The sequence below is a fragment of the Phalacrocorax aristotelis genome, chromosome 11 (genome assembly GCF_949628215.1).
Source record: "Phalacrocorax aristotelis chromosome 11, bGulAri2.1, whole genome shotgun sequence".
In the NCBI taxonomy this organism is placed as follows: Eukaryota; Metazoa; Chordata; class Aves; order Suliformes; family Phalacrocoracidae; genus Phalacrocorax; species Phalacrocorax aristotelis.
The window spans coordinates 10792507-10807269 of record NC_134286.1 but is presented as its reverse complement, the minus strand read 5'-3'; the positions used below and the strand labels follow the sequence as shown (position 1 = coordinate 10807269).

Here is a 14763-nt window from a genome sequence, read left to right as displayed (position 1 = left end):
TTTTACAGTGAGCGTGGTGAAGCACTGGCCCAGGTTCCAGAGAAGTTGTAGATGCCCCATCCCTAGAGACACTCCAGGCCAGGCTGGATGGGGCTCTGAGCAACCTGATCTAGTTGCAGATGTCCCTGCTCATTGCAGGGGGGTTGGACTCGGTGCCGGTGCGGAGTGGCAGTCGTGGTGGTGGTGCCGGTGGCCGTGGCGGTGGCGGGGCGGGATGGCCGTGCCGGTGGCGGTGCCGGTGGCGGGGTGGCCGTGCCGGTGGCAGGGCGGGGCGGGATGGCCGTGCCGGTGGCGGTGCCGGTGGCGGGGTGGCCGTGCCGGTGGCAGGGCGGGGTGGGGTGGCCGTGCCGGTGGCCGTGCCGGTGGCCGTGCCGGTGGCGGGGCGGGGTGGCCGCGCCGGTGGCGGTGCCGCCGCGGGGTGCCGCCGGCGGGGCCGGCACATTCCGGGCAGGCGCACTGGGCGTCGCGGGGCGGCGGCCGTGCGCGCTCGGAGCCCATGGAGGCGGCGGGGCCGCAGTCGGGGCCGGGGCCGGTCCCCGCGGCGGGGCCGCAGCCGGGAGCCGAGGAGATTGATATGTCCCTGGGTAGGTCCGGCGGGGCCAGGGTCCCTGCCCGGGCGGGGGGCGGCGGGGCGGGGCGGGGCGCGGCGGCCCGGGGCGCGCGGGAGGGCCTGGCCCGGGGCTCCGCGCGCCCGGCGGGGCCCGGGGGGCTGGTCTGTGCTCGTACGTGCCGCGGCGGGGCGGGTAGAGCCGGGCCGAGGAGCGTGGCGTGGTCCGCGGTGCGGGTGCCCCGCGGTACGCCCGGCCCCGGTTGCGGGGAAGGGGACCGGGCAGGAAAAGGCGAAGAAATAGCCGGGGCGGGGTGGGGGAGGAACGGCAGCTTCAAACCATCTCTGTGCTTTGCTGGCAGCACCCGGTAACTTCGGAGGGGAAAGTGTCAAGCGCCGCGGGTTGGGAGAGGCTTACAGAAAGGAGCCCCCTGTTGAAATAAAGATACGAGACATATCCTCGGGTGTGCAGGCTATTTATAGCAGCTTGCTCGTGATGCTCACCATTACTCTGGCACTGGATATCTGAACTGTACATAAACAGCTGCCCTTTTATTAACTCTGAAGGCCTGCGCTCCAATGCTTGGACGATAGTTCTTGGTGGATTATCGTGTTGGCATCTCTGCTGCATAAGGAGAGTCCACCGGCACCTTTTCTTATTGGGTCAGCTTCCCAACCGAAACCTTATGTCATTTCTTCCCAGCAATGAGCCACTTGTCAGGAATAGCAGAACATTTTCCACTGCAAACTCGAACTGATCCCGTGGCTGATGCACCCTTATTTTAATGGTGCTATGAGGTTTTACAGCAATAGCGGGCCCTGAATTTTTCCGAACAGTTTTTTCTGATGGTTTTGCGTACCCTTTTTCTGTTTGCTGACGTGTGATACTCCCTTTGCTTTTGCTGCCCCTCAGTGCTTCCCTCGGCCAGACCTCCTGTGGGCCACCTCCATGTTCAGTCCAGAACCACCTTACTCAGGGTGGGAGAGAGAACTGGAAAACAAGAGCCCTAGTGAAGAACTGACATTTTTAATGTCAGGTGCTTGTTTTTGTGCGTTCAGACACATTGGGCCTTACGTTAGCAGTCACAGGAAACTGCTGGAGTTACTCTAAAGCCACCCTGATAAATCTAATTCTGCCTTGAGGGTGTAGGCATATGTTAAATGACTTCTCAGGATCCCTTCCAGCCTTATGTAGTACTCCATTACACTGCTCTGTTAACCCTATCTTATTTATGGGCGCAAAAGACCTGGTAACAACTCATACCCAATCAAAGAAAAAGACTCTGAAAGGCGACAGACTGGGTCTCGGAACATTCGTCTCCTCTCTGTTCCCAGCGAGCTCTTCCTCACGCTGTAGACAGCCCACCCTTGGACACTTGCATCCAGCTCCCTACAGAGGAAGCAGGGATGCTTCAAAACAGCCTGTGCCCCAAATAGCACATGTCACAAAGGCACACTTAGCTGAGAACATTAGCGCATTCATACCAAGAACATCGCCCAGCCTCTGCCAGCGTGCTCTCTTCCTGGCAGACTTGATAGGGAAATCACAAAAGCAGTCACGCAGCCTGTTCTTACATCTGCTGTCATTGGTTTTCTCTGGGCTTTGTATTAATTTGGACACAGGGGTTTCTGATAGAAAATGACAAGTTACAAGTGCTGGAGGTATGATGTGCTGTTCATGATCATCACTCACTGAAAGCTAATGGCACTGCTACGCTTCCATTCCAGTGATTCATTAAGGAGCTGGAGTAGCCACTGCCTCAGAAAAGGCCTGCTTTGGATGCTTCTCTCCTTGCTAATTTGATAAAGTAAAGTTAAAACATTCTGCTTTAAGCTTAACAGATGTGGCTTTATTAGTTGCTAAATATTTTCTGGAAGATTTGAGGTTAAAAGAAGAAATAGTTAGAAAATATTAATTAATGAGGAGATTCCCTTTGCATTTGCCTTCCTTTCCTCTTCATCAGAACAGCTTGAATTAAGAAGATCCCCTTGATTTCAGACCAACTCATTGAGAACTGAGGGGCTTTAAGCTGTTTCTTGACAGAGCTCTGTACCTAAGGGTAGTTTGTGCGTCGTCCAGATACCTTAATTTCCAGTGCTGGTTTTTAAAGAATTAAAAACACTTGTTCAGGGTGGACATGAGCTTTCAAAACCCTGTCAAGTACACTGTGGATACTGCAGGTGGACTATCACCTTCCCTTATGTTCCTTGTGCTCTCTCTGTCGTAAAACACAGCACTTCTGTGCAGTTCAGGGGATGTGCAGCTGGTTACAGCAGCAGTGCCTAGGGAAGCACCCAGGATGTTTGGCTGGGCCCGAAGTGGTAAAGCACAGTGGCAAAATGTCCTTGGGAGAAATCTTGTGTCATCTTCTCAGTGCTACTAATAGAGTTTTAAACCAAAAATGGCTAAATCATGGGGAAAAGAATTGGTTGTTTCAGACAGGTGCTGTGCCTTGGGAACTGTATCTGGATGATGCCTTGTGAAGAAAGTGAGAAGATTCTTGTAGTTCATGGAAGAGCTCAGCAGAGTACATTTTCAGAGCTGCCTAATAAGAAATTTGGGTGAGGGGAGTCCTGGGACATTGGCAGGACATCCTGGGTCCGTTTTGCTGTACTCAAGCTGTTTTATACCCCTTCTGTGGTGGGGCAGCGATGGGGACTCAGAGGTGAGTGCATATGTGCCTGGTCCCAGCACCTGTACTGCAGCAGCGCAGGAGCTGGCTGGTTGCCCACCCTCCTGCCTGCAGAGAGCTGTGCAGGGGTCCCAAAATACCTTACTGCTGCTGGCAGTGGGGCAAGCATGGAAATTGAATTGATGTGTTCAACATGAAGCACGAGAGCTGGTTCCCTTGGTGTGGTGCAGACAGGTCTATATGGGAGAACCCAAGTTTTGCAGGAGAGAGCAGGCATCCCCTGCACAGTTAGCCTGTATTTGGGATATTCTCCCTCTCTGCTTCACCAGACGATGGCAGAAGCTAAGAGGTTCTTGCTCTGCGGTTGATAACATCCTTATCCAGCTGTTTTTTGGTTAGCTATATTGAGTAATTAAGCAGGAGCATCTACCCCAGATAGTCAGAAAATAAAGAGTGGAAGATTGTGGAACTTAAAATACAAAGTACTGCTGATATTCATCATGCGTGTTACATACATTTGCTCACTGGTTTTTGAGCCATAGAGGTTTATAGCTTCAAGCTTCACCTCATACCACCGAGGGCTAGAAACTTGCTTTGTTTTTTTAAAGCACTGAGGAAAGACATGCAGGTAGCTGACTCCAGGAGATGGGAATTGAAATGAAACCATCCTACAACTGCCTGGTGAACCATGGAAGAACCATAGAGAACCACCACCTGGTTCTCCACTCAGCCTAGAGAAGAGGAGGCTGAGGGCAGAGCTCATTGTGGTCTGCAGCTTCCTCACAAGGGGGGGAGGAGGGGCAAGCGCTGATCTCTCCTCTCTGGTGACCAACAAAGGTTCTTCACCCAGAGGATGGTGGAGCGCTGGAACAGGCTCCCCAGGGAGGCAGTCACGACGCCAAGCCTGATGATATTCAGGCAGCACTTGGACAATGTCCTCATAGATATGGTGTGAATTTGGGGCTGTCCTGTGCAGGGACAGGAGCTGGACTCAATGATCCTTGTGGGTCCCTTCCAACTCAGGGCATTCTATGATTCTATGAGTGTTTGCAGGACCATGATGTCCCCTTTCTTTATAGTTGCCCTGTACAAGTGAGATTCTGTGCCCTTTGCAGCCCTCGCATCGCAGCCTTCACTGCACCAAGTGTCAGTTCTCCCCTTTACAAATGTAGGGGCTAGGGGGACATTCATCCCACTTGTGTTTGCATGTCACCTGAACAGCATTTGTGCTGTTTATACGTCAGGGACACGTCCTCTCCACAGGGCAGTGCCCATGTCCCACGCATGGCAGGGGGAGCCCTTGGAGTAGCCATCACAGTGTTGGTGCACCCATGGGTGCTTCTGCCCATTCTCCCCCCTTTGACCACCTCTCCCGCAGCCTCCCAAGTCAGACCTTCTCAAAAAACGTTCTCTGCCCAGCACCGAGCTCCCGGTGTCCCTGCAAAACATATTCCCTTATGCTTGTGGGAAATCTGCAGGATTGGGTCCTTTGGTGGGACGTGTCTCTGAAATTTCTGTGCTGTGCGTTGTGGATGTGTGCCGGATGGTGGCACATTTTAAAATAATTTGCTGCACTCTAATCTCCAGCCTGCAGGAGCTGAGTAAATTGGTCCTATAATTTCTGAGCTAAGCTTAATCTTTTATTGTCTGGCCAGCATAGCTCACAGAGCCACAAGCTCCATTTTTACTGTGGACAATTGCAAGCACTGAAAGGGGGAATTACTGATTGTAGAAAGTGCAGGTTTTATGGGTTTCCCCTCTGCCATTTGAACCTAGATGACATCATAAAACGCCACAGGAAAGAGCAAACAGATGCCAGCGCTGCGGGGGACAGTCGAAGGCAGCAGGTCAAGAACAGGAATTCGGCATATGGGTACGGGCGGCCCCGTTTCCGCACCTGGATGCAGAGGAATTTGCAAGGTAGGTGAGCACCTTGGGATGGTGGAGGCCTGCCAAGCTAGAAAACACATTTGTGTAACAAAATACAGCTCTTAAATGCTTCTCCTATCTAATTCCTGTGTGTGTATAAGATGTACTCAGGCTCTGAATAGCTTTTCTGTCTGCAACAACGGAATATCAGGGCCCTTTCAGAGCATAAATTCATCCATTTCTCCCCCTTCCACCGTCTCATGAATTACTAATTCAAAGTGACTTAATATTCCCATTTGGCTTTGCATATTTTAATTATGCCTCTTCCTAATCCTCTTTTTCCCAGAACACACTTAAATTACCCCTTCAGTAACTGTCTTTGATAGCTCAGCTATTGGAGCTAATTTGTCACTTTTGCCAACCGTGCTATTTTTATGATGATTTTTTTTATAATTCCATGTGATCACACACTAATCTATGTTTGGTTCCTCTAGCTTTTATCTACAACACCGAAGTCATCTGCTGCATGAAATGCCATCTTTATCAAAATTCTACTTTTTTAAAAAATTACTGCTATATCATTTCATTGAATATTGTAGTGACAGTTTGCAGCAATGTCTTTGCAGTCTCCCTTTGGAGTGCCAATGGCATATCAGGACAGTGGGATAGCTGGGAACAATCTTGCTTGTCTCTGAACTGCCTCCCACTCGCATGTTCTTGGTCTACACCACATACTGACTTACCAAGAACCATTCCAGTTCAAAACAGAATGATGATAATTGCCCTTTGCAAACTGATTTTTCTGTCAAAAACAGAGTCTTTGGTATTCTTGCACGCTCAAGTGACTACTGCATGCAGAGTCAAATAAATTTTAAAAAATATTTTTTTTAGCCATTCCTTAGAAAGGTGAACTTTTCTGTTCATTTATAGAACTATTTCTGCTAGTCTTAGTATTTCATAGGTTTTAACTGAGTCTGAATTCAGCCCTGCCAAAGTACAGGAACTCACCATGCTGTGTGGAGCTGATGTCAGTAACAATTTTGGGAAGCTCAGCATGACTGGGAATTTAGCCTGTAATTCTTCGGGGGCTCAATTCACTTTGGTCCCTGCTGAAATGCAGTCCCTTCTGGGCTGAGACATGATAACCATTATCAAAATGACGATCAGAACAGGCTAGCATGGTAATGACAGAGCATGGAGAAGGGTATTACACTGATTAAACCAGCAAGAGAATTCATGCATGCGAAGTGTTGTTATCTCTCCTGGAATATGGCTTAAACCATCTCCCCTGTGGGGGAAAGATGATTTTTAATGACAAGAAATTTGAATTTCAAATCTCCTCAGAAAAAGAGTCTGTCAGACATTGGAGCTTGTCCCCAGACTGTACTTGCTGGGCAGAGGTGCCTCAGGTGTGCTCAGTACCAGGCCCTGAGCATCCACCCAAACAAAGTGGGGCTCTTCCCCAGCTGCTGATGCTGTGGGGTTTTATTCAAATGTTCTTTCATTAATAAATACCTGCCAGACTTTTTGCAGAGATGGAGCCTCACGTGTGTCACACTCCAGGGTACACGTGACAGACCGAGGCCTCGGTCCCCAGCTGCTGTACACGGGGTACCCCTTGGAGGCTGATGGCTCTGTCGTTAGTTATTTACACTGGCTGAGGCCTGCCTGAGTGCACTGCTGAGCAGAGGCTCTGTAATAGGAACTGACTGGCAGGGGCATGATTTTCTAGTCAGGGCTGCCTTTTACATCAGTCCCTCCCCTTGCACCGATGAAATCCCCAGGAAAGGCAGCTGAGCTCTGTCTGTCTTGCTGCAGAGGAGATGCCCTCTCTGGGGTGCAGGAGAGCTGTGCTGGAAGGCCTGGTGGCCAGCAGGAGAGTGGTCTGGCAAACGGGTGAGAGAGAGGGGCAAGCCCAGGGTGGTTGTTGAAGGGAACAAAAAAGGGAAAAACAAACGGGGGACAGAATCAGGAGGAAAAAAAGGGCCATTAAACACAGTGGGACCATGACTGGTCAAAAACACACAGGTTGCCAAAATTCAAGTGTTTGTCAGGAGAGGAACATGTACACACCTGCACTTCTGCAGTGAGAGGGCATTGTTTGCGAAGAAAATAACTACTGGCCCCACAGAGCCTGTGAACAGTGTTGCATCTTTGCGAGTGTTCCCCACCTGTACCTCGGGCTGTAGGGAGTGAAGCACCCCGACGTGCTCTTCGGGAGGTGCTTCCCATGGGCATGCCCTCATGCCCTTTTGTTTTAGAGCCAGAGCAGCTCAAATCATCTTCACTTGTGTTCCAGTGTAACCAGCCCATGCTGGTGCTGGCCAGTGTTACACCCTGAGGCTGGAGCCTTCATTAATCACTGTGGTGATGGCCCCTGACAGCAATGTCACCACTGCCTCAGAACACTTCATTTCTAATTGCTCCAAGTCATTATAAATTGCTGTGATGTAGAAATCGATGGTACGGGATCAATACATGTGTCTAACGGCTCTGCGGTCTGTATCAGTGAGGTTCTGCTGTATGGTGCAGGCATTTAACCGCACGCTTGCTGCCCTCTGCCATGCACTGCTTTATGCCTGATTTATACACCCCTCTGAGTATGTGTGCACATTTCACTGGTATAGCAACTCGGAAAATGTCTAATTCATTATGACTACAGAAGTTTATCATTTGGAGTAATTAGTTTTTAATGCACTGTGCCTCCATCTGACGGAGTGCTTTGCTCTCGCTTGACACATCAGCACACTTCAAAATCATAAACAGGCTTAGGGGAAATTGTTAAATGCAGGATGGGCTGTTGGTGTGTACGTACTGTGCAGTTATGTAAAACAGCAGCAGAAGGTGCCCCCTTCAATATATGCAGTAAGGATATATCAAGCTAAAAAAATAAATATATATATACAAAATATATATATATACAAAATATGTATATACAGATCTATAAATTATGGTCCAGTCTTCACTTATCAAGTGCTATAATGTGGGCACTCAGAGCGATTCCAGGCTGCTGTGGGGCTGGCTCAAGTCACTTGTGTATCTGTATCAAAAGGACTTTTCCATTTCACAGTTAATTCATAGCAATGTGAGCTCTGACAGCAGATTGACAGGTTTCCTGATGCGAGTGTTCCTGCCTTTATTAGGAATCAGAATTGTGGAAGCCTTTTCTCTTCTATATTCTTTCAAATCATATAATGTGTTTGTCAGTCCTACATATAATAAGAATGTTAGTGAGACATTGGAAAGATAAATTATTTAATAATCTGCAAAATTAATTTACTTTTCTGGAATAAATTAATGTGATTCCTACATCACTATTTATATAGATACTGCTATATAATATTAAGTTACCCTTGTAATCCATTTACAAAACTGTAAGCATAGATCGAGTTTTGAAGGATGCTAAAATAAGATTTATTTTCATAGGACCTAACCGTTTTAGAAGAGGATTTGGACAACAACAATACAATCGGAGACAATTCAGGAATACTGTGCCTGGTCCCAGGAGAAGAGCAGCTGCCGCATTAAATGGAGTGAGCCCTTTAAATCGCCAGGCATCAGCCCAAGAGGTAGGGGGGTAAGAAAGGTACAGCTGTTCCCAAATGTCATGTGGAAATCTGGATTTTATGATCCTGGATCACCCCAAAGAACAATAGACATAAAAAATCTACAGGCACCATCTTTTATATGCCTGTTCACAGCATTTGTATGCATAGGTGAGTACAGACACACATGCATATAAAATAGCAATTTTCCAGTTGATTTTATAAGCTTATGACTTTTCATAATTTTACTGAATCTGTTTCCGTGGGTTTTACAAAAAATATTATTTTAAAATGTGTTCTTAAAAGATTTAAAAATATTTCCATAAAACCAAATTCCATGTCATCGCATCTTACTATTATAATTTAGAGGAGGTATGTTAAGATTCACCATTATTTGTCCTCCATCCAGAGCATTTTCCAAGGTCCATTGAAGTCAAAGGACAGATTTTTGTTGACTTCAGGTGGCTTTGGTTCAGAGACATGCTTTCCACTAGCAAGTGGGTGTCCCCCCTGAGACAGTGATTCCCAGTACCGTGACAGCCATGGGTCAGATGCCCACGTGCTTCAGTGTAAAATGCATTCTTTTTCATTCATGGCTTTCCCTTTTTCAAGTTTAAATGTTTAAGTCTTGTCTCTGCTCAAAAACACTTAAAAAAAAAGATTGAAATATTTTCATTTGGTTTTTGAGTTATATTTAAGACTAAAGAGATGGGAAGGAAGGTACATGTCCACCAGTAAAGTAATTCTTACAACTTTCTTCTGAGTATCACTAATATTAGACTGGTGTGGTGTAGAACCTGTAAATCAAGCAGGTATATAGTCCTCTGTGAGAGGGGGTTGGTTTTTTCCGCACAGATGGAAATCCACTCAATTAGGAGGCCCTGTAAGCTCAGCAAACTTTTTAAAAAACAGCAAAGTGGCGAACATGGTGGCACATTTAATGGCTGTGTCCTGGGGGTATGAATAAGAGAGCCCTAAACTGAGCATGCATGTGCATGGAGTGTGGTTATTCCTGAAGATAAAGACTGCAATGACTCAGATATTGAGTGTGGCTGGGTATTAACAGAAAGTAATAAGCAGTTGCTAGGAGGCATAATTCTACAGTAGCTTCCATTTTGCAGAAATAAACCAAGTGGGAAGAATGTGGAAACATCGCAGTTAGTGGATAGTAACAGTGATGGTGGTCATCCCACAGAAATAAATGGGACAGAGTCTGTGGCAGTTTGTATAAGTGACTGCAGGAGGACCTACACTGCTGAGCGGTCTTCTGATGTGCTTCATGCTTCAGGGCTGGGACCAGGCAACATACGTGTCCAAACAAGAAAGAGTCAATAACCAAAAAAAAACCTGAGCAAAGCTATAATGCCTGGCTTGTTAGAGATTTGCTCTTCATGGACTAATTTTTTTTTTGTATTTCTGCACCACTGGAATGAAACATTCTTTGTGGTACTTGTAGTTTCATGCCCAGGAACCGAGGCACACATAGTGATTGTTGGCAACAGTGTGTACTAAATCCAAGTGTTGAGACTACAGCAAGACTGCCTGGTAGAAATATTGCTACTATAGATATAAAAGACCATGGAAAAGACCAGGTTTTAATAGATTTAGCAAGGAATCAGTTTCCCATCAAGAAAGTCAAAGGAGAAAAGAAAAAAGCACTTGCAGAGCAGGGTTGTTCTGTTGCAAGACTGCAGAAGTTGCAACGGCAGAACAGTTGGGAATGAGAATACAGGGAATGCCGAGCACACAGCGTGGGGCTGAGCCCCCTTGGAAGCAATTGCAAGTGGTGCTGAACATGTCAAAGAGTAGCGAGAAAACCGCTGCAGTGTCAGCAATCACTGCCTGCTCTTGGGAGCAGGCTGGATTTCCCCCTAGACAGAGCCAAAGAAAATGCCAAATAAATGCACTGGCTTTCCAGGCAGTGGCAGTCGGTGGAGGGAAGGACGGCTGGGTGACATCTCTCACGCTCGCTCCCTCGTCATGCACTGAGATTGCGGCGCGGGTGGCAACTGCTGAGGTCTCACTGCTCTTTCAGGGCAACAAAACCAACGATGCTTTCACCAAAAGCAGCAGCAGCGGGCAGCCAGAGGGACGGCGACGGCCACCCCCAGGCCCCAGGAGATTCAGAGCAGCTGCTGCCAGCACCCACGCCCCGGGGAGAAGGTAAAATCTTTGGTAACTCTGGGCTTTTTTGGTTTTGCCCTGTGCAGCTCCAGAGGCTCTGCTCTCAGCCTGTGCCTGCTGGGAGTAGCTACAGCCATGTGCTCATGCAACGTTAGAAAAGCACCTGGAAATCAAACAACCTTGTGCTGATAGTTAATAATTCAGATATTAGATGCGTCATTTTATTTTAGAAAGCACAGAAAATATGACCTTTGTATTTTTATTAAACTTTTCCTCTGTCACTTTGGGGAAAACTTGAAAATAAATAGCATTTATTTTCATAATGGCAGGAAATATAGATTCCAGCCATAAGGGATAGGCAGGGAGAGGGAGTCTGTCCCAGTAAGGGGCTGCAGGAGCAGACGCTGCGCCCCAGGAGCTGTGACGAAGGCAGGCTGCTGGGCGCAGTCTTGGTGCCTGTCTCATTGCGGACCTTCTGTTCACCGAGCTCAAAAGGAAGCTCCGTTGCAATCCCGTCTTTTGCTGCTCTGAGTAGAGCAGTGACTGAATGACCTCCAGAGGTCCTTTCTGACCAGATTTTTCACTACGATTTCCTTCCACGATTTTTAATCTTTTTTTTTTTTTTTTTGTGAGCAGAATTCAGAACAAAGACAAGCTGTTGTTTCATTTGAACAGAAAAATTAGTTTCTCTGAAACCCTTTGCTGGCAGCAAAAACCTGTTGGACTAAACTTGGTAACACGCAGCCTCATTTGATTCTCATACTACTTTTTAATACCACACTGGGCTAGGTATTTCAGCATTAAACATCAGAAGAGTCCTGGTATCATATTAATCTATGTCTTCTCTCTCCTCCTTTACCAGCAGGCCTTTTCTGCTAAACAGAGGACCAGCCTTCCAACAGAAGCGGATGCAGCAGCGGTTCTCCAAAGCCAACTTCCAGAGAAGGGTCAGTATCGAGACATTTTTTCTGCAACCTGCTGATGGTGAGAAGCCTTCAGTTTTACCAGCCTTTGTCCAGCTGTTTGTTTGCTTCCAAAAGTAGCTGGGAGAGATGGATGACTTTAACAAGGAATATATTCCTAGGAAAATATTTGCAGGTCAGGCAATTTTTAGTACAGCTTAATGATCCTTGTGGGTCCCTTCCAACTCAGAACATTCTATGATTATTGTGGCAGCTGGAAAAGAAAACCTGGGCAGGTGGTAAAAGTAAACCTTGCAGCTTATATAGTAGCACAAGCAGGGGAAAGTAAAGCCACCCCATACAGATCACTGTGCCAGCAGGCAACCCAGAATTAGCAATTTTTTTGACAACATGCAAGGAAAGGGCTATTTGAACACACCAAATGAAATACTGGAAAAGGAATCATTGTTTCTGAGAGCTAATTCTTTAAGTAATTTTTAAAAAAATATATTTCACAGCAGATGAATGCAAATGGAGAAGGAAAACCACCAAGGATGAGAAGGTAATTGATGAACAAAGGCACGCTGCAAACACGATGTGCTCTTTCATGCTTGAATTGAAGCTGGATGCATCTCCCTGTCTCGGCAGGTGGCAAGTGAAACCCAGCCCTGGGGCAGTTCTGACGGTTTCTGTGGCTAATCCCCAGGCAGGCCAGACTGGCATGTAAGTAAATGCAGTGATTTGTTAGGATGGGAGCCCTACAAAAGCCATTGCAAATCTCTTTAGGATTATTGCAGCTTCACCACTTCTATAACAAACGCGCAATGAATGGTTCAGACCCAAAATGGTTAGCAAATGATGTCTCATTCCCTTCCCGGAGTATCTGAAAGGAGACGGTAATTACTGTGTGGCTCATTTGTTATCCAGAGTAAGGAGAAATGGAAGCACCGTCAGTGTGTGGGAGGTGGCAGGCTGGTTGTGTTTGCTGTGGGGTGTCACAGGGGAAACACTGCACGCCCCGAAGGGACCCCGCACGCTCACTATGTGAGAGGAGCGCGGAGGCTGGAAGGGGGCACATATGGGGACGTATGGGGCATGCAGTGTCTCCCTTACTCCTTGCTGGTTTGCAGACAATAGGAAGCGAGCTGCCTTAGCGTCCTGAGTGACTGCAGATCTGTGCTTTCCCCAGGCCTGGATCCAAGCGCCCGTTCCTGCGAAGCCAGAGGCCCCCACCGCGGGCGGCCAAGCCCCAGCCCAAGGGGGTGCTGCTGAGATTCAACTTCCGTGCGATGGCCAACCAGGTAGAGGATTGTCAACGGGACAGGCGGCACCTTGTACCCTGCAGCAGCCCTGCCACTAAGCTGTTAACATCACACTCAGGTTTTTGGTGCTGCCAGTTGGGTTTATCTAGCATAACCTGAGAGGAAAGTCCCGTAGCTGTGTTGGCTAGGTTGCTCACAAAACTGAAGGCACCTGAGAAGACTGTTCAGCAACTACAGACTCAGCCCAATTTTCTCCACTGTGTTGGTCCTTCTTGGCCTGTCCATGTGCTTGCTTGGAGCAGGGAGATATTCCTTGTGAGCGGTCCTGGCCCCAGGGGGACTGTTTCACTGTCAGGGCTCCCACTCCTCAGAGACACACAGCACTTCTGGGCTTTGCTCTCTCTCTGCTTTGGTGACCTTCTCGGTGCCAATGCTGAAGTATGGTCCAAGAGCCCCAGGGCAGGTCAGAAATCCTGCTTCACCTCCTTCATTGCTGGTGTTTCTTGTCTGGACGGTTTGGTTTTACTTGATGCCTTGTGCTCAAATGCCATCTGCTTGCTCCTGTTCTTGCCGAGGACGCCCGGTGTCTTGGGGCTGGGTGCTGCTTGGAGGTTTTCCAGCCACACAGTCTGTCGAGCTCCTTGTCTCCGTGTGCTGAGTGGTTTAATTGACTAACTGGCTGTGAAGCACCGTCCTGACTGATGGGCCCTAATCAATACCCTGCTACAAGTTTGGCCATGCTTTGCCACGAGACACGGGACTGACTCGCTCTCCCCTTCCCCTGCAGACCAGCCTGACCCTGGATGAGAGGTTCTCTGGTCTGAGGAATAAGAGGCACTTTACAGCAGCCAGGAGCGCCGGACGGACGGTCACCATGCCTTAGCACCGCACACTCATCACAGGGACTGCCCATAACAGTCCAGGCCCCATAATGGGCAGCTCAATAAAACTCAATAGATTTTGTCTGAGATAGCTAATTTGGCAATGTGCCGTCTCCTTCCTTACACACAGAATGAATGAGCAATTGAGGGCAGGGATAAGGCAGGGTGATAGTTGGGGCCAGAGCACAGGGCAGGTGGGACATGAGCAGGGAGGGGGATGAGCAGAGAGATATTTGCTGGGAGCGCTCTGCCAGGGAGCCGTGGGGCTGGCACCAGCCCTGTGCCGCTGCCAGGGCGCTCTGTGCTGCCCCGAGTGACTCCTGCAGGAGAGGGGGGACCAGGTCCAAGCCATACCTGTGGAGCTTTCCCTGTGTTGTCACATGGGTGGGACAGGGTTGAGGACACTGTACCTGCCTGTGTGGGAGACCGAGCGGGGAGCGGAGCATGTGTGGGGCTGAGGGACATACCCCAGCGGTAGCACGAGCAGGGATGCTCCAACTGCCCGCATTCCCCAGCACCCACCTAACTGCCCAATTTGATGTGCATGTAGGCATCCCTGCCTGGAGGTTTGCAGTGTAAGACCCCTCCAACCTGAAAACGTCTCCCTCTGCCCCGATAGTCAGGCCTGAGCGCCTTGCATTTCTCTTTGTTTTGCTGTGCTGTTGACTGCTGCTGCCAGCCCGGTTGCAGGGACGGGGTGAGACGTGCCATGCTGTGCCGCCAGTGACTGTCCTGAGTGCGGGGCACAGACAGGCTGTCCCAGCCCAAATCAGGTTTTCCAGTGCTGCAGTAGTTCTGCATTAGGGATTTTGTAGGTGCAGCTGCACCCATGCTCAAAGCAGCAGCATAATCGAGCTAGCAGCTGCAGGAGGGAGGCCAGGCTCTACAGCAGTCCAATAAACATTGGCTGAGATGTTAATGAGCTCAGTCTAGACATTTGTTAACGAATCCCTGCACCAACCATGAGCCACTGATCCATTCTCCACCCACTGCTGCAACC

At 48.7% G+C, this 14763-nt stretch overlaps 1 protein-coding gene across 8 annotated transcripts; it reads left to right on the top strand.

The window, feature by feature from the left end:
• The first annotated feature begins 429 nt into the window (after nucleotides 1–429).
• LOC142063290 (UAP56-interacting factor-like) lies at nucleotides 430–13859 on the top strand. Of its 8 annotated transcripts, none has more exons than XM_075106866.1 (9): nucleotides 430–584; nucleotides 4957–5100; nucleotides 8476–8618; nucleotides 10630–10757; nucleotides 11584–11665; nucleotides 12142–12182; nucleotides 12269–12343; nucleotides 12810–12921; nucleotides 13670–13859. In XM_075106866.1, exons 1-9 carry the CDS (start codon nucleotides 497–499, stop codon nucleotides 13763–13765), a joined length of 909 nt encoding a protein of 302 aa, XP_074962967.1. In that variant the 5' UTR covers nucleotides 430–496; the 3' UTR covers nucleotides 13766–13859. The 8 variants fall into 8 exon arrangements, with proteins under 8 accessions (XP_074962967.1, XP_074962963.1, XP_074962961.1 ...); XM_075106864.1 differs by having other exon boundaries at nucleotides 431–584; nucleotides 12139–12182; XM_075106865.1 differs by having other exon boundaries at nucleotides 431–584; nucleotides 11581–11665.
• Nucleotides 13860–14763: the final 904 nt, after the last annotated feature.

Bases quoted from the DNA above. Each gene is read 5' to 3' on its own strand.
- LOC142063290 (XM_075106859.1), top strand. From the start codon at position 497: ATGGAGGCGGCGGGGCCGCAGTCGGGGCCGGGGCCGGTCCCCGCGGCG. The intron at 585-4,956 runs GTAGGTCCGGCG...ATTTGAACCTAG, and splicing joins GGAGATTGATATGTCCCTGG to ATGACATCATAAAACGCCAC. The intron at 8,619-10,629 runs GTAGGGGGGTAA...CTGCTCTTTCAG, and splicing joins GCCAGGCATCAGCCCAAGAG to GGCAACAAAACCAACGATGC.